Source organism: Megalops cyprinoides, chromosome 8, assembly GCF_013368585.1.
Source record: "Megalops cyprinoides isolate fMegCyp1 chromosome 8, fMegCyp1.pri, whole genome shotgun sequence".
Classification (NCBI taxonomy): Eukaryota; Metazoa; Chordata; class Actinopteri; order Elopiformes; family Megalopidae; genus Megalops; species Megalops cyprinoides.
Window position 1 is genome coordinate 5,058,137 of NC_050590.1, and position 21,565 is coordinate 5,079,701.

Genomic DNA, 21,565 nt, shown 5'->3' on the forward strand with positions numbered 1-21,565 from the left:
ATGCGAATCCTCTCCCCCGCAGCAATACACGTGGCCAGCACGACATCCATGTGAAACACAGGTTTATGAAAAAATATTGCCATCTATCACAACACGGTTAGACTTTAAAGTTACATTTCATCACTTTCGGTACCCGCGGAGCTAATTAGATAGCTGACTGTTTCGAAGGGTGGAGCAAAATTTAGCAAAATTTTTCGTCCCGTTGTATGTGCACGTGGACGTGCGTGCAAAGAAAATAGCTTTTGGAGTTGCAAGCAAATAGCAAAGTAAAGCACACCGCTCCCAAGTTTTAACATTTCCGCTTAACTACTTTCTTCTCTTGAACTTTGGGAAACTTTGGAAAACAGCGAAGACTCAACAACGACAACAACAACACATAGCCCTGAACGTGTACGGTTGCTATGACAACGGGTTCACGCCGGGGCTGAAACAAGGAAGTGACGCGAGGAGGCGAGGAGCTCGAGGGTGACACGTGACTATAAAACACAGCCTTCATCTGTTTTGACAAGCGATGGAGCAAGTCGGAGCAGCAGTAGCAGCAGAGGCTGGAAACCAGAGGGTTTTGAGCGAAGGAATCGCGTTTCTGTACTCTCAGATGGTGCTGTGCGTTTGGTGTTATCGCCTAGCTTTATAGATAGACATGTCCAGCGGGTTATTTCTTCGAGACTCTCTCGTTGATGTGCTAGGTAAAGAGGTCAGGTAGCTAGTAAGTTGGGTCCAAGTTCTGAAAGTCGTCGGTTGTGTGTAACTTAAACTTGCAAAACAACGCGGTAGGAAGCTAGCTAATGATTACGAGAGGCAAACGAGGGTTATAGCTTAGTTGGCTACACTTGAAATGAGATCTTATCGAGAGGACAGATAGCTGGATAGCTGACTGGCTAGCTGGCTACGTTATGTAGACAGAGCGATGGTCGTCTAGGAATGAGAGAAAGGTGGTAGCTATGTGTAAACTAACATAGCACCTCTTAGAGATGCAATGTTTGCCTTGAGTAGCGAGTGGGCTTCGTAAAGACGCTATCAGAGTAGAGGCGTTTGCTGTACCTGTGCGTGGGGGTTGGTCGGCAGGGGCGTCTCTGAAACTAGCTAGATGCCTGGGTATTTGATTAGTTTGTTAGCTAGCTAATTAGACTAGCTCACAAAGTAAAGGAGGGTGGGAAAATGAGGCATGAATGAACGCTGGGAGTGCCGGACAGTTTGGGTTCAGGTGGTATTAATTAACGCTAGTTGAGACGTGTAACGTTAGCGAGCTAGCTTTATTATTAATTACCAGTGTTTGCTAGATAGCTAGCTGGTAACCTGAGAAGTAATGGACTAGCTGGTGTGCGGCACAGAGGCACAGGTTGCTTTGTTAATGGTAGCTAGCTGGCTAATAATAGGTTTGTCAGAATCCAGACAGACATTATAACGCTGGCTATCTACGGGGTGGAAGGACTCAGGGCTTAATTTCAGTGCCATAGAGAGGTTTATGTTATTATATTGTGGTTTCCTGTCGCTGCCCAGTAAAGAGAATATTAAGAATAAAAACACGAAAATAGCCAGTTAGCTGGCTAAAGAAGACAGAAGACCGAGACCAGCTGGGAATTTGGAGGACATCTCGTCGACAGTGGCAGACATGAAGCCAGATCGAGGTAAATGGATCATGACATCAGCTAGCTATTTCTGACATTATTTACTGACCTTAGTGGGCAACTAAGAGGTTGGTGTTTTTTGACACCATTCAGTTATTGCGCTCGACAGGATCTGACTGTCTAGCGGAATTCCTTGAGTCGTGTGGGTTTTCCCTGGAGGATTCTGCGGAGAGTGGAATGATGTAACAGCTGGTTAACTATTCCGACTAATGTATGTAAACAATAAAGCCTTTGTCGTCGTATCAGGCCGTTATATAAAACACGGAAACAGAGTCAATGTAAATTCTAAAACTAAACGGCGAAGTAAACACTGACAGAGGAAACTTGTTTGTTTGCATGACCTGGCGAGTGTCAGTGGTAGTGTATTTTTATTATATTTCTCGGTGGAAAAAAAAATGTTGCTTAGACGTGATGTTTGCTACAGCGACTCCTCCGAACAGCTGAGCAACGTGCTTGCTTCGAGTCACAATATAACCCTTGAGCTGCGTTTCTTCACGGTGCAGACAAGATGTTGCACAGTTTTACCGTGGGCTAAGCCCGTTTCACCTTTTGAATCCGTATTCACAATGACCTGTGCGTTGTTTGGACAGCCTAATGCCATTACAGATTTTCATATTATTCAAGTGTACTTTATTGAAGATCCTCTTTAGCATTGTACCCTACAACATAGTTCTGTTTTCTTAGTCAACTGTCTTCGAAGTTAATTTTTTGTTTGTTTATGTTTTTTCCCTTGCAATCAATCAGCGTTTACAGTCAATACAGCATTGTAAGATGTTCACATCAGTCGTTATGATACAGATTGGCACTACCCTTTACTTTAATTACTAATTTAGGATACGCTCTGTCACTTCTTAGGACAAGAATAAAAACCTTTTTAAATATTGTGCCGCCGCCTTTAACCATAATCAGATTAATCTGGTAAAATGAATCAATGGAGTCAATGCAGGAAAGGTCTGTGCCAAAATTAAATTTAGAGTGATTGCCACAAAACCTTCCAACATGACATGTGAATGTGCCACAGATGTTGGTTTCTGACTAAAATAATGATGATGATAATCATAAACTCCCCCATACCTGCAAAGCAACAACATCTCCACAATCATGAGAGGTGTGTTCACTTAATGTTCGTGAAGCGAAATGCATGACACAAACGAAAATATTTTCACAGAGCTGAATAAAGTCTCACATGCAGTTGTGATCCGTAAGCCTATCGTAGCAGTGCAGACAAGCAAGGCTATTTTCACCCATCAGACATGCACCACAGTAAGCAGCGTTCCCGTTCTGGCATGCATGGCCCTGTGTTTTTTGGAAGTGTCTGTGAAAGCAATAACATTGTTTTATCCAGTTCATTTCGAGCCGCGATCCTGCTGCTTTCTCCTGCGTTGCTCTTGGCTCAGTTCTTGGCTTCATCTTCTCTCCTGGTTCTATTAATAAAACCCAATTGCAGTCAAAACTGCGCTCAGGAGAGCTTCCTATATGAGCGAGTACTTTTCACTTTTTCTGTTTGGAACATGCTGTTCCTCAGTGAGTAGCTGAAAGCTGTGCTTTTCTATGACTCCTCTCTAGTCCTGCTAGTGTAGATGTACAGTGTGTGGTTGTTTGCTTAAGAAATGTCCAACAGTGCAGTGGACGCTAAAGCCCCATGCGTTTGCGGTAATTACACTTACAGTTTTTGCTGTCATTTGTTACCTTAAATGGTGCATGAATTTGAAAATGTTAAGAGCAGAAAGGGGAACTTGCACCCATGTTTTGGTGCCATGTGAATGAGCCCTTTGACTGCTCTTGGACGGCCCCTTTTGCCGCTGCAGGGGAGAGTAATCTTTGCAGCTGAACCACAGATCTTACACATGCTATAGGAGAAGAGGCAGAAGAGGTCAGTGATAACATTTCTCTGCACAACGCCAGACCACAAATCGTGCTGGTTTAGAGGCACATCTTGAGAAACCCTGTAAGGGAGGCCTTTGTAAATCCATTCCAAACCTGAGCCTTTAGTTGTGGGGAGGGGACTTAATTAGGATTTGCCATGGGGGAAAAGGCTTCAAGAAATAAAAAATATTCTGGGAAAGTAGCCGCTGACAGTTCCTCATTATGCCATCATCTTTGTCTCAGTAGAACAGAAATCATGTCTTGCACACCCTCAAGCCATATCATCTCAGCACAAGTCACCACACAAAAGCTGTTATCTTTGATGAAAGGAATAAGGACTAACTTCTTCATGGATTTTAAAAGGGTCTCTGATGTAGATGTAAGTAGGAGCAACATGTCTCATTTCAATTTATCTGATCACGTGGACAGCAGCCCGTTGTAGATGTTTGCCGTTGGACGCAGGCAGAATTTACGGCAAACTGTTTGTGATGACTAACGAGTTGGGGACCATGTGGGAAAGGTGTGAGTACAGAGAGCCTGGGAGAGCAGCTGTCAGCTTAAACAAATGATGTCAGCGTTAGTCAGACCCTGCGAGGTCGAGTGAAGCTCGTCGAGTGGCCAAACAAGAGTCAGCTGGGAACAAAAGGCGTTTGACTTCCCCGAGGTTGCAGTTCTGTTTGTTATGAAATCCGTTTCCTTCTCAACCAGAAACTGGATGTTTCACAAGGAAGTGCACAGCCCCTGCAGAGAGCAGTTAAACTCATTTATAGTGGCTAATGTTCTGGGTGGAACCTTGGCACGAACCACTCTGTAACTGATGGTCAGGAATGAAGGAAAGAAACTGTGGGTTTAAGTGATGCTGCTTTGTTGAGTTTTATAACATTCATTTTTCAGTCTGTCCCATAGTGGCGCGTGGATTCCTTCCCATGGATGCTTTCCCATTGATGTCACAAGTATTATATAGAGCATTGCTGTTTGTTTAACTGAAAAACAAAGGGAGTGTTATGCAAGTCTATAGAGCATAGTGCTGTCTTTAGGTTTAAAGGGTGTGTGGCCCCAAAGCAGGGAGCAAGTCATATGGAGCCTTGTGTTTCAGTCATTTATAAAGAATCATATCTCTGCTAGCTAAGCCTCTACCTCACAGGTAGGTTTGTGTACTCAATCCAGTTAATGGCATCCGCCTAAACACATTTTTATGGACGATTAAAGCTTTTGTGTGTGTGCACTAGCAAATTTGGTTTGATTTCTAAATGCTGGCCTGCGTAGAAAAAGGGGTCAGAGTCTTTTTTTTTTTTGTTGATGTAGGCCAACTGCTACTGCTGCTGCTGCTGCTGCTGTGTAAACATGAGTTGTTTGTAATTAAAAAGCCTACAGGGAGCAGATTAGTTGGTTTTAAACGAACTGCCTTGTCCGTTGTGCGGTGGAGAATGCCAGGCGTAGATGAAGACTTTGCACCAACGTGTGCTTATGTAATACAAAGAGACCCTCTGTTCTGCTGCAACGTTTTGTGTTCCTCTCAAGCGGCTGTCCAAACAGATCATCACATGTCAAACAGGTCTTTCTTCATTAAGATCGCCCTGAAACATGATAATCATAGGACTGATTTTTTTTTTTCCACTGTAGTCTTGAATCCGAGGGCCGCTGTGACTCTTGAACATCGACCGGTAGCGGTTATTTCGGAGAGGGCACGGTAGGACCATATGTGGGCCATCTGTGACCGTAGGTTTCTTTGTGGACAGGAGCAGTGGTGGTGTGCAGGGTCACTCTGTCACAGGCGGAGTCGGTGTGACCGAACGTTGGCCCTTGTAATAGGTCACAACACCCATAGGTCAGAGCAGGGGACCAAGTGGACATGGACGACAGAATCTGTTTGTTTTGGGGAAAGTGGCAGCTCTGTGTGGCTTAATTTTCAAGCTTTATTCCCGTTCAGTATTGTTGAAATCCCATAGCTTGATGTGTTGTCTTTTCCTGTTTTTTTTTCTTAAAGCACACTGAAATTAGCACAATACATACTACATTGTCCAGTTTGTCTTTACCAGCTTGAAGGTTTGTGGAAGATTTTATGACCCCTTGTTAAGCATAAAGTAAAGGAAAAATCAGGTTTTCGTACAGATGACACTGTATTACAAATCCACATTAAGGCATTGAAAGCTTACATTTGTATTGTTAATTTATTAGCTCAGTTAGTTTGGGGGGTGTCTGTAGATGCCATGCTGAGATTGAGAAATCCTTTGCATGATATGTTACATCATCTTTTTTCTATAATATTATATGTACGGATCTTTCACGAAGACGGTTGTTGCCAGCACGCAGACGCAGTCATATGAAGTGAATGCATTGACATCACAAGAACATGTCTCTCTTGACAAGACATGATGAACGAGGCTCACTGTTTGACTGACAGAAAGGTGCCTGGGTACAGAGCTTTGTCATGTTGGCGAAAAAACAAAAAAAACAGACTGTGATAAGGACGCCTCACTTACAGGAATCTCTGCCAAATGGCGAAACAGATTGATAATAATAACCTGTCCCTCTGTGACAGAACTATAAAAAAAAAACGTACAAAAGGCTCAGATGAACAGTGTATCACTCATTAGAATTGAATGGCGCTGCCCGATTGGGATTGCTGGAAGAGGAGCAGTCTGTTTGTGGAAGTGGCACAGGCCTTGTGAGCCGGGTGCCCACATCTCTGCAGGGAGAAGCGGAGCTAAAGTTAGCGCTTACTTTCCACTCTGCCGTGTTGGCCGCACAGTGATTTTCAGCTGAATCAAGGCCACGCGAGGCGGCGTGGGGGGGTCGTATTTCTCTTCTCATTCAGAACTTTCCGCTGTGAGCCCTCTCGCATGCACAAAAGGTGTGTCGTCCTTTTGTTCCGCGCCGCTCAGATCGGGTTTAAATCCGCAGCGGATCCGCACAGGCGGGATGGAGGGAGGTTGCAGTGGTAAGAGGATACCCTCCTCTTCCCGAGTGCCGCTGCTAATCCGAGGCCAGGACGGAGACCAGGCTCGCGCACACCACCCACGTCTTCCAAGACCACGCGTCTACGCTGCCTCTGCCTGCATCTCAGACATGGAGCCTGTGTACGGTTCAGACAGAAAGCCCCGGGGTGGGGGGGTCGCTTTTCATCATTTGTGGTCTGTGAAGTCTAGAAATCGCACCATTTCAGCACTTTGGGGGGGGGCGACTGATTTCCAGATGTTGCGCTGTGTGGAAATGTGGCTGTTTTCATCGTTCCCATTATACTTGCACATACACACACATCGGGCCCTATAAAAAGCCTTGGCGACGGAGTGCATCTTGGAACAGTACATTGATTCTTAATGCCCTGCCATGAGTTTAACAAATTGGACACAGACGCTCACGCTGTCCAATCCAGAGTTCTTTGTGGTCTGCTTTCACCCATTTTTTTGTGTCTGTGCAGAAGCCATTTATGTCTGCCATCATATGAATGCCCTGTACTTTACGCATGGAGTCCTTACTGTAGATTGCCACTCTGGATAAGAGCTTCTGCTAATCAGCTAAATGTAATGCAGTGTAATGGAGGATGAAGCCGCTGCTGTCTCTGGTCATCTCTATGAAATGGTTCCTGGCTGGTTTTACCACAGTATTTTCAAGAGCAGGGGTGCCTAAGTTTGGCCAAGGGGCAGCCCTTCTGTGTGCTGGTTTTAGTGCCAGTCAGTGGCGCGATCAGTCAGGGATGCTAACTGAAAACATGCCTTTGAATACGTCCATGGTTTTGTCTTTAATCTGGTTTTTACAGGGCCAAGGTTTGGCTCATTAGCGTTTGCCTTGTGTTTGTTTTCCACAGGTTTCAGTAACCAGGTAGAAACGCATTCAGCGTTTAAATCTCCAGTGTGATCATCTGCTTGTCAGTCTCTCTCTGTCAGACAGAGAGCCAGTCAGTCAGGCAACTGAACAAAAGTATAATCTCCTTCTGGGAATTACCGCAGAGCACATCACATTAGTTATCTGGGAATTGATCTGATTGATTAGTAAGTCCTTGGATAAAGAAAATGCATAATGAGGGGACCTCATTTTAGGTAGCTTGTTCATGCCAGAGCTCAGTTAAATAGCTCATTGCACTTGAGGGAATTCCGTTTTTGGTTTGACTGAAAGTGAGATCACACGGGACCTCCCTCGCGCCGAGTTTGAGCAGCCCCTGCGTTTAGTCGCCGCTGTGTTTCGGAACATCGTGACTCCCTGGAACAGGCAGCTCACTCCAAATAGTTTGCAGCATTTCACAGCACCATTTGGCGGGGGTTCTCTCTAGTTCTGGGTGCAAACCAAAGAGAACCGAAGAGTCTGGGGCGTGTGAGCATGGCGAAAGTATTTGTACTGGTATGCTGGCCTCCGTGGGGATGGCTGCTGGTTTTTACCCATCCTTGCCCTCAGGCCACTGCAGTTTCTGTCCCTGCTGGGAGCTCTGTGGTTTGAGTCAAGCCATGTGTTCACGTGAGCCACTGTCCCCTGCCCTGCAGATCCAGCTGTCCCCCTCCTTCACAGCTCCTTATTGCCCGACTGGCTGTGCTGACCTCCCTTTTTATCTCTCTCACACTCACCCCCTCCTCTCCACATACTGTCTGGGTATGCTAACTCAATTTTGGTTTGCCAGCATCAGTTCTGGGATAGGTTTGCGTGTTGTGTACTTCAGTGCACGTAAACCCTGTGTAATGTACACTCTATGTAATGTAATTCAAAAAAGAATTACAAGGAAGAATTTTTTTTTAGTTAAAACTGATAACCTGTTCCCATATGTTGAAAGTATTTCAACATTTTCTTTGTGAGATTTTCAAGAACTTTGGGCGTAAATTTAAACAGCTGGGATTAAGTTTGTTTTGAGTAGCAGAGGAGAATAGGAATCGGTTGTAACAAGGGGAGGTGTGGTCACCTAGAGCAAGCAGACTTGTTTGTTTTTAGATGAAAGTGTAAGTCTGTGCTCATTTTTAGTTGAAAATTCACCATACAAAACATGTTTCACTGTCCGCTCAGCTGAACTGTTAAGATGTCTTTTTTTTTTGGCTGCTGTACAGTTTTGATACAATTACTATTATTTGTATTGGAACTTTTTGTTGTAAGAATTGCTACTTGTGAGGTATCTCAGAGTTCAGACAGGTTACAGTAAAGTGTGGTTTACTGAGGAGAATAAATGATGATCACAATGTACAAGTACACCAGGTACAGTCAGGGCAGGGCAAATACCAAGAAATGTTACAGAGTGCACGTCTTTGTACTCTTCAGGATCTAGATGGTCTGATGGTCCACCCAAAGTTCCAGAACAAAGAGGCTGATAAACCTAATCACTCTCCCATGATTACAACAGGGATGACTGTTATGCTAATGCATGGACCAAATGGTTTCCTGTAGACAGATGTGTAAATGAGCCAACCTGATACACCAGGTTCCATTGTCTAAAAACCAGTTTAACTTGCAAGAACATTGAAGGAGGTTTAGCGTGGCCAGTATTCCTTACAATTATGATCTCTGTGAAAGATGTCAGGTATATCAGAGCCCCTTATCTCCTCTTTGATTCCAGTGTCACGCTCTCAGTGTTTGCGTATATGCCTGTGAATCCCAGAGGTCATGGTGGACGTTATGATCTGACAAATGAAAAACATCTTAATATTAACAGCTTGCTGCAACAGGCTAGACGTGGCTGGCTGGCAAGGCTGAGTTGTTTGCCTGGCTGTGTTCTCTTTGCCTGTGACTATTTCTGTCCCAGTGTGTTTGTATTTTGTTCAGCCTTCGGTTTTAATTTGTTTATATATGTGATATGACTAAAAGGACACATCCTCTGCAGGGCCTCAGAGTTCAGGGCTCCTCGACAAATGTTTAACAAATTCTGCTGGGGCTTGCAGTCTTAAACTTGGCACGGTGTCACCAGATAGTCAGCTGAATGCATATCTGTTAAGAGCACGGGATACAAAAAGGTAAAAGATAGATGTATCCGAAGGATACAAACAAGGCTCCTTTATTGGTTTCCAAATGAGGGCTTGAAGACTGAACTTTGACAGGACAGTGGATTTACAAGGCTTTAGGTGCTGTAACAGTGTGCCGAGTGTCAGCAGACATATAAATATTGACTATAAAAATAAAATAACATTATATAAAGTAGTCATTTCAGGCATTCTTATATTATTCTGATTTACTCAGCATGAGACTCATTACTGACAGCACGTGCAGGCCAACTAACTGCACTTTTTTGCAGTAAAATGTATATGTTACAGATGTTCACAGGTGGTTTTAAGTTCTTTCATTCGATAATGATTACAGCCATCTGTTTATTGAAATATTAATTAATTTCAAAACAAAATTAATTGCAGATGAAAGCTTTAGATGATTCATCTTAAAGATGAATAAAGTAATTGCCACAGCCTTCATGATGATTAAAGGCTTTAACTGAACTGTAATGCATTAACTGAACTTTACAGCCTTCAGTGCATATAAAAGTGCATGCATCCTGGCAGCATGAATTAGGCATCGTTTTTTCTGCTTTTCCTGTTAGGGGTGGTTTTTAAAATCATGACCAACAGACACCACAGATCAAGATGAAGTTTAGCTGGAGGTGCAATGACTGGCACGCCTCATATGTTAGACATCCTTTTGATCTTTGAAGAGGTTTCTCAGTTTTTTTTTTTCTCCTGGAAACCCACACCCAACGTTTTCTTCGAACAGACGAGGCCCAGCTCAGCGTCAGCGGGTTGCATTAAGCCACCCAGGGCAGGCAGAGCAAGTGACAGAGGACAGTGCAGCTAGAGGGCTGTACGTGTTGCGTCTAAACCACACACGCCGTTCCACAGCGCCGGTATCGCTAACTCCGGCCCCTGGCGCAGAACGCGCATCTTCCCGGTAAAGATCAGATGGTCCCGTAAGATCCCGCTGCTCTCTGTGGGGATTACCGTGCTCGACTGGACGAGCTGGATTGATAGTTACGTAATCAGAACCTGAGTGGGAACAAACAGGATTTTCCATAAATCGGTGGCCTGAGGGCAAACCAACGAAAATGCCCAGTCCCTCCAATTATGCTGAAGGTTTAATATGCGCGGTGTGGTTTTTTTTTTTCAGTGTACGCCGTGATTTAAGTGAGGCCCGGCCAGGGTCAGGTACTGAAATGTAAATGAAAGCTTTGGAGAGGACAGTGAGCAAACAGTGACGGGGTTCCTGTCAGGAGGTCTCCACTTCCACCGCTGACCCCAGAGCTGTTTCCGGATTGTTTGTTCCCTGTGTGAATTTTACAATTATGCAGTAAAGAAGAAACAAAATGGCACTCAGTTTAACTTTGGAAAGTTGTTTGTTTTTTCTCAGAGGTTAGTTGAACGCACACTTGTTTGAGCTGTGTGTTTAAATGAACAGTGGCATTAAAGCAGATGAGTCCTGAATTTGTATAAAATTTTGCTTCTCAGCCACATTGTTGTACTGATGTGTATGACATAAATGTAATGATATTTGAATTTTGTTTTGCCATAACAATTTGCATGTTTTCCAACCAGCAAGGTTAAGACTAAGGTTAAAACTGCAGTGACTGTTCTGTATAAATTCACAGAAATGATAAAATCCCAAAAGGAGACACATGGGAAGAGGAGACTCGGCCAGAGTTTCAGTTGGAAAAAGGCCAGTTTTCCACAAAGGTTCCTACAGCTGGATGGTTGTTTTCAGGTGCCTTGAGAGAGAGAGAGAGAGAGTCTTTGTTTTGACTGCAGCTGCGTCAGACACCAACCTGCTGATCCAGTTATGGCAGAGCCTGGTGAATGAGACAATCCATAATTACATGACATGTATGTCCCTACAATCTGTGTAAAACTGTTCCTGCCCTCTATCCCCCCCCCCCCCCCCCTCCTTCTCTTCAAAGTAACATGTACAGCATCACAACATTTGGGCATTCAGTGTGCATTGTGGGTTCAGAAATAGTGAAAGACCTATGTGAAATGACCATCCTTTGTATAGAGCTGCTCTCTTGTGCAAGTACTCTGGTGAAGCTCATTGGTATCTGTGCAGATCTTTCTGCGGAATCCCGGTGTATTTTCGTTATCTTTTTTTAGATATGATACTGCGGCATCCAGCTACTTTTTGGGGGCTCTTGTGAGCGTTTGCTCAAATCAGCAGTGTTTAATTCAAAGCAAATGTTCATTCTTACGTAATGGACCAATTAGCAAACCTTCATTAAGATGATTAAAAGCTTTAACTAGCTTTAAAGGAGCCAGGTTTTCAAACAGCTAAGGAGAATATCACGTTCAAACTGCAGTGTTTGCATGCAGTGCATGTTTTGTTTTTGTTTTTTAACTCCTTACAGTTCCTAAAGTTTAATTAGATTGAACTGGCTAAGTGGAGGTACAGGAGGTGGGGAGCAGCTGAGTTCACAAGCACTGAGAGAAGAGTTACAGTCTCTGCTTCTGCTGCCAAAGAGACAGGAAACTCTTCCGGAGGCTTGCGGCCAATCATATTGCAGGGCTTGTTGCTATGTGAGTTCGCAGTCTGCCTCCTTTGTACAGAGTAGAGGAGGAGGGAAAAAAAAGCAAGAATCCTGTGCCTCCTCTTGCTACAACACTGCAATAACAGTAGAGAAACACAAGGACTTCTGTAGACATCTGGAGACCTCAGATTACAAAAGTACTGCCAAAGTACAGCTGGGAGTGGGGCTGACTGCATTAGAAAACGAAGTGGTGCGAGGTTTTTCCTCTCTCTGTCTTACATGCGTCTCTCTTCACCAGGTAGGCAAATAACACAGGAGAGTGAGCACTTATTCAAATGCTGATCTGGGTTTGACGTCACTTGGCAGATGTCTGTGATAAGTACACTGTCAAATAAGTGCAATCAGAGGGTGTGTGTGTGTACTTCAGAGGTATTCATACTTATTTTTAACTTCTTTTACTCAGTAACAGTACTGGTGTCAGGATTCTCTGGTATATCTTGTTAATCTTGTTGCTAATTGCTTATTTGGTCTAGGCCCTATAGCAACTAATGAACAGAACAATGAACTGAGTAATTCAAATCAGTTGGCTTGTATAATCTTTATTGAAAACATAGGAGGAATTGAGCAATACATTTATTTTAATCTCTTTAGCACAAACACATCCCTAATGATACTTTTATTCTACAAATGACAAATGAAAGCAGGTAATTCTCAAAAGATGTCAAATACTGATCAGTTAAGCTACAGTTCAGTAAGTCCTGATTATTGGAGCCCAGTTGGAGCTACAACCAGACTGCACCGAGGCCCACATGAACCAGGGTGGAGACTCTTCTCCTTTCTATTGATGCTGGTGAGAGGGAGAGGTGCGTGTTTTTATAATAGAAATTCGAGGAGTGGAGTCAGTCACTCTAAGAGGAGGAAGCATGCCTGGGGCCGTGAAGAAGAAATCAGTCAGGTGAAGTGTGCAGAAGGAGTTAGGCGGTGTGTGTGTGCATGTGTGCGCATGTGTGTCTGTGCACATGCATGCGCGCATGTGTGTGTGTGCACATGTGATGTCATTGGTGATTTTTTTTCTCCGCCTGGGTTGCTGGCTTTCCTGTGAAGGGCCTGGAGCAGTGCTCTGCAGCTGATAGCAGGAGACACTTGGGTTGAGATAAGGACTCCAGGGAGATGAGGGTGGAGACGGTGCTCTTGCTCACTTTCTCCTTCTCCCTCTCTCTCTCTGTCTCTCTCTGACTCTCTCTCTTTCTCTCTCCCCCTGCCCCATCAACTGAATCATTGAACAGATTCATTGAACTGCACCCAGTGCTTCTGCTCTTCAGAGATGGAATGGTTAATGTACCCCCCCCCCCCCCCCGCCCCCATACACACACACACATGCACACACAAACACACATACATACATACACACACTCACACACACACATACATACGCACACGCACGCACACACACACACACACGCACACACACACACAAAACCATACGCAGCCAGAACAAGGCAAATGGAAGCTTTCCTCGTCCCCTCACGTCCTCATCGCCTTACATGGGTCTCCACCTTTTGACCACTGTGAGTCTGAGCGCTATGTCTCATCTCAGTTGGGACTGGGCTGGTTTGGCTACCGCAGTGATCCACGCTCCTGTGTTGTAAACAACCAAGAGCAGTAAACAACCGACAGATGAACGGCTGCTCCATCTGAGCTGGAATCTGCTGTAAGGAGTGTCATCGTGCTCCTCCAGTAACGGCACACGAACACCGTCTGTGTCCCTCGTTGCTGTTCGCCCGTCATTCATGTGATCGATTGCTCCCTTTTTTTCCCTTTTTTTCCCCCAGAAGCTACAATAATGTCCTGACCACAGTGTCTGTCATCACCAAAACGGGAGATGGATTAGAAAAAGTCCTTGAGGATACAGCTTTATTAAGTCTTTCTTCCTGAGTGTACAATGCCTGCTGAAAGTCATACTTACATTTCCATTGTAAGTGAATGGACCACTGTTGTCCGCGATGTTCTTTCAGCGTCTGGAAGTAAGCCCAATCAATTGCACGTCACACCCTTACACATTTGAATGGGGCTGTTTATGAATGATAAACCAGTCAGCGCTTATAGAGCACCAACGCAAAGCAAGCCGAATCATTCATGCTTCTGGCCCTTTGTCCTGAGCTGTCTGTAGTGTTTTGTAACAAGGTGCTGATAGGTCAGAGAACAAACGACCCATGTCTTATGAACGGAGTGACATTGAGTATGCCCTTTGGTCGGCAATGTCCTCTCAGTCCTGGAAAATGCCTTCCATATGATTCGGCTCACATTTTTGGCTGACCTCGTGGGGCGTTAAATGGCTTCAGTGCCTCCGTATAGAAGCTCCACTCCTGTACCGCTTATGGTGTTTCTCAGAAATTAATTAGAAATAATCTCTGTGCTACAGGAAGGATCTACTGGAAAAGATGCCTGTGAGGCCAAGCACTTATCGGTAACTAAGTAAAGGATGCTGGAGGAGGGCACTGCTCTGTGGGCATCTATTTTAATGTGCTCCTGTGGTGGTTGCTTGTTTTTGGGGATGGAGGGAGGGTGGAGGAGGAGACCTATATTTACTCAGAACCAGGACACAAATCCTTTATTAAGCCACTAGCCAAGTTGGTGTCCTGGGCAGACATGGTGCGTTCCTGTCCTGTCCCGTCCTGTGACGCTGCCCCCCGCCGCCCCAGGGCTGGACCACCTCACAGCAACCTACTCCTGGGCTGTGGCGCAGACGCCCATGGGCCAGCCCATCCTCTCATTTTCCTGGGTATTCGTGTTTTTCAGCTTGGCTGTTTGTGCTAGTGCCGCTAAGGGTCAAATTCCATGGACCGGCACATTCTCTGCATGGACTTACATGGTGATAAGGCCGTCTGTTTGGAGACCAGCTGCATTTCAGGAGCTATATTTTGTTGTTTTTTTTTTTTTTTGTGATCTCAATGGCCAGTGTATGTTTGTTTTTAATACTGAGTGTTTATTTTTAAGCTGGGCTGAATTTCAATTTTTCCAGACACCCTATTATTTTTTTTGGGTAATAATTATGCTATCTCAGTCTTCCCATAATTATAATAGCTAAGAGGCAATGGTCCGAAGGCACCGTCTTTAAAATAAGAGCCTGGAGCACTGCGAGAGACTCTGTGCTGTTGTCAGGGGTAGCCAGGGAACGAAGTGTGGACTGGACCACGCCAAGAGCTGTGCATCTATGGTTCTCTGCCAGCCACACAGCAGAGAGAGCTTGTGGCTGTTTAGAAACATCGCTACACATCAGATTGTTGTCAGTAAAATGAATAGGAATACTTAAGCCTAATGGGCCGATCACTGCTTTTAGGTTAGTGGGACAGAGACCTGGATCATGCCCGATGGGCTTGTACCTCATTAAATACCAGCCAGTGGCCTGCCTGTGTGCTGTATCTCATATTTTGGGTAGCTGGCAGCTCTGCTTGTCTGTCTGGGTTTGTCACGGGAATGACATTGGCATACCTTTTACTCACAGCAATTTTGTTTTGTTAATAATCCTTTTTTCTTTTTTAAAGTAAAGTGTCATGTGTTGTAGGTTCATGAGCCACATGCATGCGGTGCTCTGTTTTATAATGCGACAGTGTGTGGTGTGATGGGCTATTACGGGGGGGGGGGGGGTGTACTCCATGTTTAAATATATCCCTCCAGTGCCTGCAGTAAGCTGCTTTCCCATGCAGGAGCTGCCTATAATCTCTCACAATTGCTTCGCCTCTGCATGTGTGCATGGCACCCGCTCATGGATCGCCGTCCTCCGCGTTTGCCTGCCGGTCTGCAATTACCAGACATTAATGATGTGTTTACTTTCGGATCGCGAGCTGAAGGACACAACATGCTCACTTGGACCGAGCATCTGCTTAATTTTGCGGACTGGCACTGAATGTGCTGCCAAAGCAGGAGTTATGGTCAGAGGCTTGGTATTATCCTATGGGGTCATGACAGGATGATATGTAGAGGACCAAGGACTGAACCCTGCGGTAAAGCTTTGGCTATATCCAGGAATCTAGATCCAAGGCCATCGACGGTAATACACAAGGCTCTGTCCATAAGATTAGTTGGGAACCAGCCAGCTGCCTTGTGGCCTTAAACTGTGTCAGGTACTTCTGAAAGATTACTGAAAATGGAGGGCCATTGAGATTATAATGGTGACTTTATGAAGTCATTGACTACTGTTGTGTCTGTGGTGGTCCCATGGCAAGTTCCATACATAGATTGTACATCACATTATCCAGAGTGACTTACACATATTGCAGTTTTTTTTACAATGCTATCCCAGTACTGCCTCAGTAAATAACCAGCTCCCCAGTGGTGGAACGAACTCCCTGTCTCGCTACGGACAGCTTCTTCACCCCATTCCTTCAGATGGGGCCTGAAGACGCACCTCTTCAGACTTTACCTGGACTGACCCAGCACACAATTGCTGCCCCCCCCCATCAGTGCTGTTGTAAATTGCCGTGGTTTCTAAATTGTGCTTTTTAAATTGTTTCTTGTTGCCGCCTTTACCCTGACGCTCATTGCGCCATTTGAAGTTGTTGAAGTCCGCCGTTTGAAAGTGTATCGTATTAGTTGCCCTATACACTGTAGTTGTACAAATCTGATAGTACTGTGTCCTCAAACAGACCTTGCTCTCAGCTGAGAACTGTCTCATTGTGGAACTGTACACATCCTGTCCCCGCATTGTCGCTATACTTACTGTATGCACTTCTGTAAGTTGCTTTGGATAAAAGCGTCTGCTAAATAAATAAATGTAAATGTAAATGTAAATATAAATGGATAAGTACCTTGCCCAAGACTACAGCAGCACTGCCCCAGCAGCTACACTGCCACCCTATTGTACATGCTTAAGACATGATTGACACTGAGGAATTTTCTTTTATTGTAAATTGACCAAAAGCCCCAGAATTTCTGATACCACAAACAGTGTTGGGATTGGGCTGTTCTTACCTAAATTGGTAGCAATACGTAAAAAATATATGCTATATTCCTATTGTAGGCACTGTATTTGCCTGCAGTGTCATATTAGATTTTTGGTTTTGCAATGGAATCAGCTAACATATTTGAAAGGGATAGTGTATGAGGTAGTTGTATCTCTGATAAAGCATTTAGCATTGTTTGACCTCTCTTTTTTCACATGAATGAATGATAGATGACCTATCTAAGCAGTGAAGGTCAGTCTCCTGCAATTGTACACAGACTGCTTTTAACTGCTTTTAGCTGTGCAGAATTATGGTAATTATGTTACCTATATTATGATAGAAGAAAAAAGGGGTTGCAGTTGCAGAATTTTTTTTTTCCATCAGGAAACATCACAATTTTTCCAATGGCAGCAGTTACATAAACTGAAATCTCTGTACGCTGTACTTCTCTGTAAATCTGTGGATTTAGTGGGGGGGTGGGGGGTGGGGGGGGGAGAAACCGCACAACACTATTTGATTGTGTTCACAGTAAGAACAGATTATTCAGTAATCTTATCTTATTGCGGAGTGTCTAAACAAGACCTGCATTTTCTATTGACGTGTGACCTGCTCTGGGGGTGCACATGACACTTGTCTGTTTGTGTGACTCCTAAAGAATGCTGGGAGGGGACAGTTGTATGAAGCACGTGTGTATGGATTATGTAAGTGGTACAATATCACAGATTCCAGTGCATGGCAAAACCTCTTGTTACAAATTTCTCATGATTACTAGCTGCAACTTAACTCAAGCTCTAAGCAAAACATTGAAACCAGTCCTATTGAAAGCAATCCTCACACATAATTTGGATACCCACCTTTGGTTACAGACTGGCAAATCAGTTGCGTTGAAGTCATGATAGTTATTTCCTATCAGCTGTAGTCATTTACCATGAATCTCTGGGGGTCATACTATTCGACTGTCCTTAACAGTGAGCAATTCATTTTAAGCATTGCAAATTTTATTCTAACAAAAACGTGTAACAACATGTAAAATGTACAGCATACTTTTGACACTTTTTGCTTCAAATTTTATACTGGAAGTTATGATGGGTTTGTCAAAATATGATATTAGGAATAATTGCAAAAAAAGAAAATGCAGTATTTACTTAACATTAAATACCGTAGGATTATGATCGCAAGCCCTCTTGTGCTATAGGACGTGGACCCCTGAGCACGGACAGCAGGGTAGTGTTGGAAAGCCTTTGTTCCTGCAGGCTTCACTCCAGCCACTCGCAGCGACGGCCCCGATAATTTCATGCTGCATTTCTCAAAATAGACCCCTGTTACATAAACCCCTCAGGCGGGGGACAGGCACCAGTCAAAGCTTAGATTGGCTAATGTATGGGGCCCCGGCATGTATGACATAATAGGGACCTGGAGGCGCTCAAAGCCGGAGTCTGTGCAGCAGGAAGCCACCCGGCCCTCGGTTCTTACAGCTGTATTTGCATGATCCATTTCTCTGGTCTGTGTTCTTTGCCACCCGGAGAAGTGGAGAAGCGAAAGGTTGATTTGGACAGGTCTGGGCAGCTCTCCTCTGTTTCACACTGTGCTCATTACTTCTCAGCCTGTTATCTCTCAACTGTCTTTCTTTAAAAAAAAAAAAAAAAAAAAGGCACAGCAACCAGGTGGATGTTGCCCAAAGTGCCGGAATGTTCTGTCCTGTACAGAAAGCTTGAGATTTCTATCTATGCAAATGAACCCCTGCTTCGTGTTTCAGAGCCAATTAGTCAGACTGCCTTTGTCGTCTCTGGTGTCTGCGGTGTGAAAGAATGTTTATCTAAACACATGCAGACTCGTGCTGAATCCCTACAAAAGGAATCTCTCCATTGTGCCACATCTTTTCCTTTTTGCCCCTAGAGCCCGTGAGATTTTTATTTTTTTATTAATTTTTTTTTTTTTTTTTTTTGCTCCGCTTCTCTCTCTGCCCATCTCTTTTCTCCTTACCAGTAAAGGTTTTACCTTTAACCCATTTCACTGAAAGCACAGGGGCCACAAAGACCCCTGAGTGGGAGTGGAACTGTTTTGTATTTTTGTAGATTCCCCCCCCCCACTTGCACTCTTTCTCTCTATCCCCCTCTCCCTCTCTCTCTCTCCCCCCCCCTCCGGATGCCTATAGCTGGTCGCTTCCTCCCCCTCTTCTTTGTTGACTGGTCTTCCACCACGTGCACGGAGCACGTGGGAGGAGTTCCCTGTGGGAGGAGTTCTCGGGAAGGGCAGGCGTGATTCCCTGAGACGGAGGTTGGGAAATCCAGCCAATAGGAATCGCTGAAGCTCTTCCTTTGCATCGCGCACATGCCGTGGCAGCAGACCCTGGAGCTGTCATGGGCTTAAGCAGACATACATGTGAGGAACCAGTTTTTGTTACTGGCTGTGCAGGCAACAGTGGGGCGATAAAAGCATTTTTGAAAGTCGTGATTATTTGTAAACCCCATGAGAGTGGAGACAAAGGAGAGTAGAGGCTCCATAATCTCAGATTAGCATTCAGAGGCTCTTGGTTCTCTTGAGTTTATTCAGGTGTTGAGGATTGCCCTACCATTCGGCATAGCCCAGCCGTCTCATGCTAATACGGGGTTATAATAGGTGCAAGTGTAATCGTCTCCAATCTCTCCCTGCCCCCCACCTTCCAGCTCTGGTCACACCACACCCCTGGCCTTCTCCAACGTCTACGCCCTGCTGGGCGTCCCCTTCGCCACGTTGGTGCTGACGGCCTGCATCCAGAGGCTGATGCACCTACTCACCTACGGGCTCGACTCCCTCAACCCTGTCCGTCTGTAGGATGCTGCTCTCTGGGATTGGTTGCAACATGCAAGAGTTGGCAGGGTCACCCCAGCAGGGTTTAATCATGTGCCAGTGCAATGCCCACGATGGAGTCTGTGCCCACTCCTTGTGCCAGGCCCATTCTAACCTGCTGTAGTAACGCAGTGAGCGTGCTCTCCCCCATTACTCTCTCACGTTGAAAAAACAAGGTTCCCTTTGTTGGGGAATAACAGGACTGTGGTGCTCATCCTCGAACAGCAGCAGGTGACAGCGCGCTAACACAGGTCTGGTGTGTTTTGCCGTTCACCATTGTGACAGCGCTCCTGCTGGTGCATAAGTGGACGCTTTGTGCGGTGTGGGGTAAACCACATGCCTTTGCATTATCCTACGATAGGAGAAATGCAGCTCCGTGTCCGCTCATGGACCTTTTCGCGCTGTGTTTTTGAGTGTAGACTCAACTGTGTACTCGGACATTGATGTTTAAGAGATCTTTCGGTTTGGCTGTAGATTTTTTTGTATTGAAATCCACCTGATCAGATTTTTTTTTTTTTTTTTTTGTCCACTAACACTAGAACAAGGTGACTTGAATATTCCCCTTCTAATCCGTATGAAAATGTTGACTCAGTTCTGCAGATTCTCTTGGCTGAAAGAATTGTCTGTTCCACTGCTGAAAACAATGAAATGATGGTATATGATTTTTTTATGCAGCATGTCACTGTAGGCCTGCATATTTAGTTATTATTTTGTTGACGTGTCGAAAGTCAACAAGAACGTGGTTGCTGTGTCACTGAAATGACACATATTTTGTTAATTGTTAGTCAGTCTGACCATACAGTAAGCACGGCTGTCAATTGAATGCTGAAATTATAACCAGAACAGGGAGATGGGAAAGTAAAGTGTTGGATCTGTATGACATAATTACATTACTGTGTGGTTTTTCCTCAGGATTTTGGGGTGTTAACATCGCTAAACCCATGCTGAAAGTAAACATCTTCCTCCTGCTGTTGACTACAACTCATGTGTTTTCATGTCTCCCTTGACATGTGCAGGTTTTCTGGAAAAAAGTGCCAGTAATCTTTGAAAAAAATGTCTGCTGTTGAGCTCACAATTCTGTAACACTCATGGTTTCATTCCTTCTGTTTTCAGTTCTCCTCTCAGACTTGCACTTTTTAATTACACTTCCTTCAACAGGGTGTCGTTCTTTGAATCAGGAGTTTGGTGTTTTTTTTTTGCCTGGTTTTCACTGGAGGGACAACAGCACCATGTTTTGTCTGAATGATGCAAGTTCTGTTATTTTCTTATTGGTAAAATGAACGGATGTGGCAATGCCAAAGACCTTTGTCCAACTCGCAGCTGTGTTTTCAGACTGAGGCTGAATTTCGGTTGTTTCTGCCGGCTCCACGCGCCTATCACCCTCCTTTCACGGAAAGGACACGCTGCATATGGCAAGGCTATTTCTGTGGGAGAAATATCAAAGGACATAAAATCGGCTTTGATTAGGGGCCTCGGCTGGGTGAGCGCCGGTGTGCGAAGGAGCGGATGCGAGATGAAAGTGAGAGAGAGGAAGGCGCGCATTGAAAGCAGTGCAGTGGCCGTGTCATCAGCGCCGTTTGTTTTCTGATTATCGATGTTCCTGTACCTTGTGGGCCTTTATTGTGTCATAATACCGGTGAGTCCATAGCTCCTGGTACAGCCCTGTTTACGGATGGTTAAAGGAGGTAGGATTGGTGGGGGGGGGCAGTTGCAGGTGAAGGTACCAGCTGTGCATAATTAATCACAGGTTTCTGTGGGATCCTGATAGAAGTTGCACATCGCCACTTTGCTTCACCTGCTGTTGCTGCAATGTTGACATGTCAGGGCTCCAGATTACATGATGATCTCTGCACTGTTGTGAAAACAGCTTGCAAGACTGTAAGGTGTAGATA

The 21,565-nt window shown here is 44.8% G+C and overlaps 1 protein-coding gene across 1 annotated transcript in view; it reads left to right on the forward strand.

The window, feature by feature from the left end:
• Positions 1 to 522: 522 nt before the first annotated feature.
• LOC118781917 (protein FAM214A-like) overlaps positions 523 to 21,565 on the forward strand; it is a 31,424-nt gene continuing 10,381 nt past the window's right edge. The window contains exon 1 of the mRNA XM_036535064.1: positions 523 to 1,628. Coding sequence (XP_036390957.1) covers positions 1,613 to 1,628 — 16 coding nt within the window. The 5' untranslated portion in view covers positions 523 to 1,612. The remainder of the gene's footprint in view (positions 1,629 to 21,565) is intronic.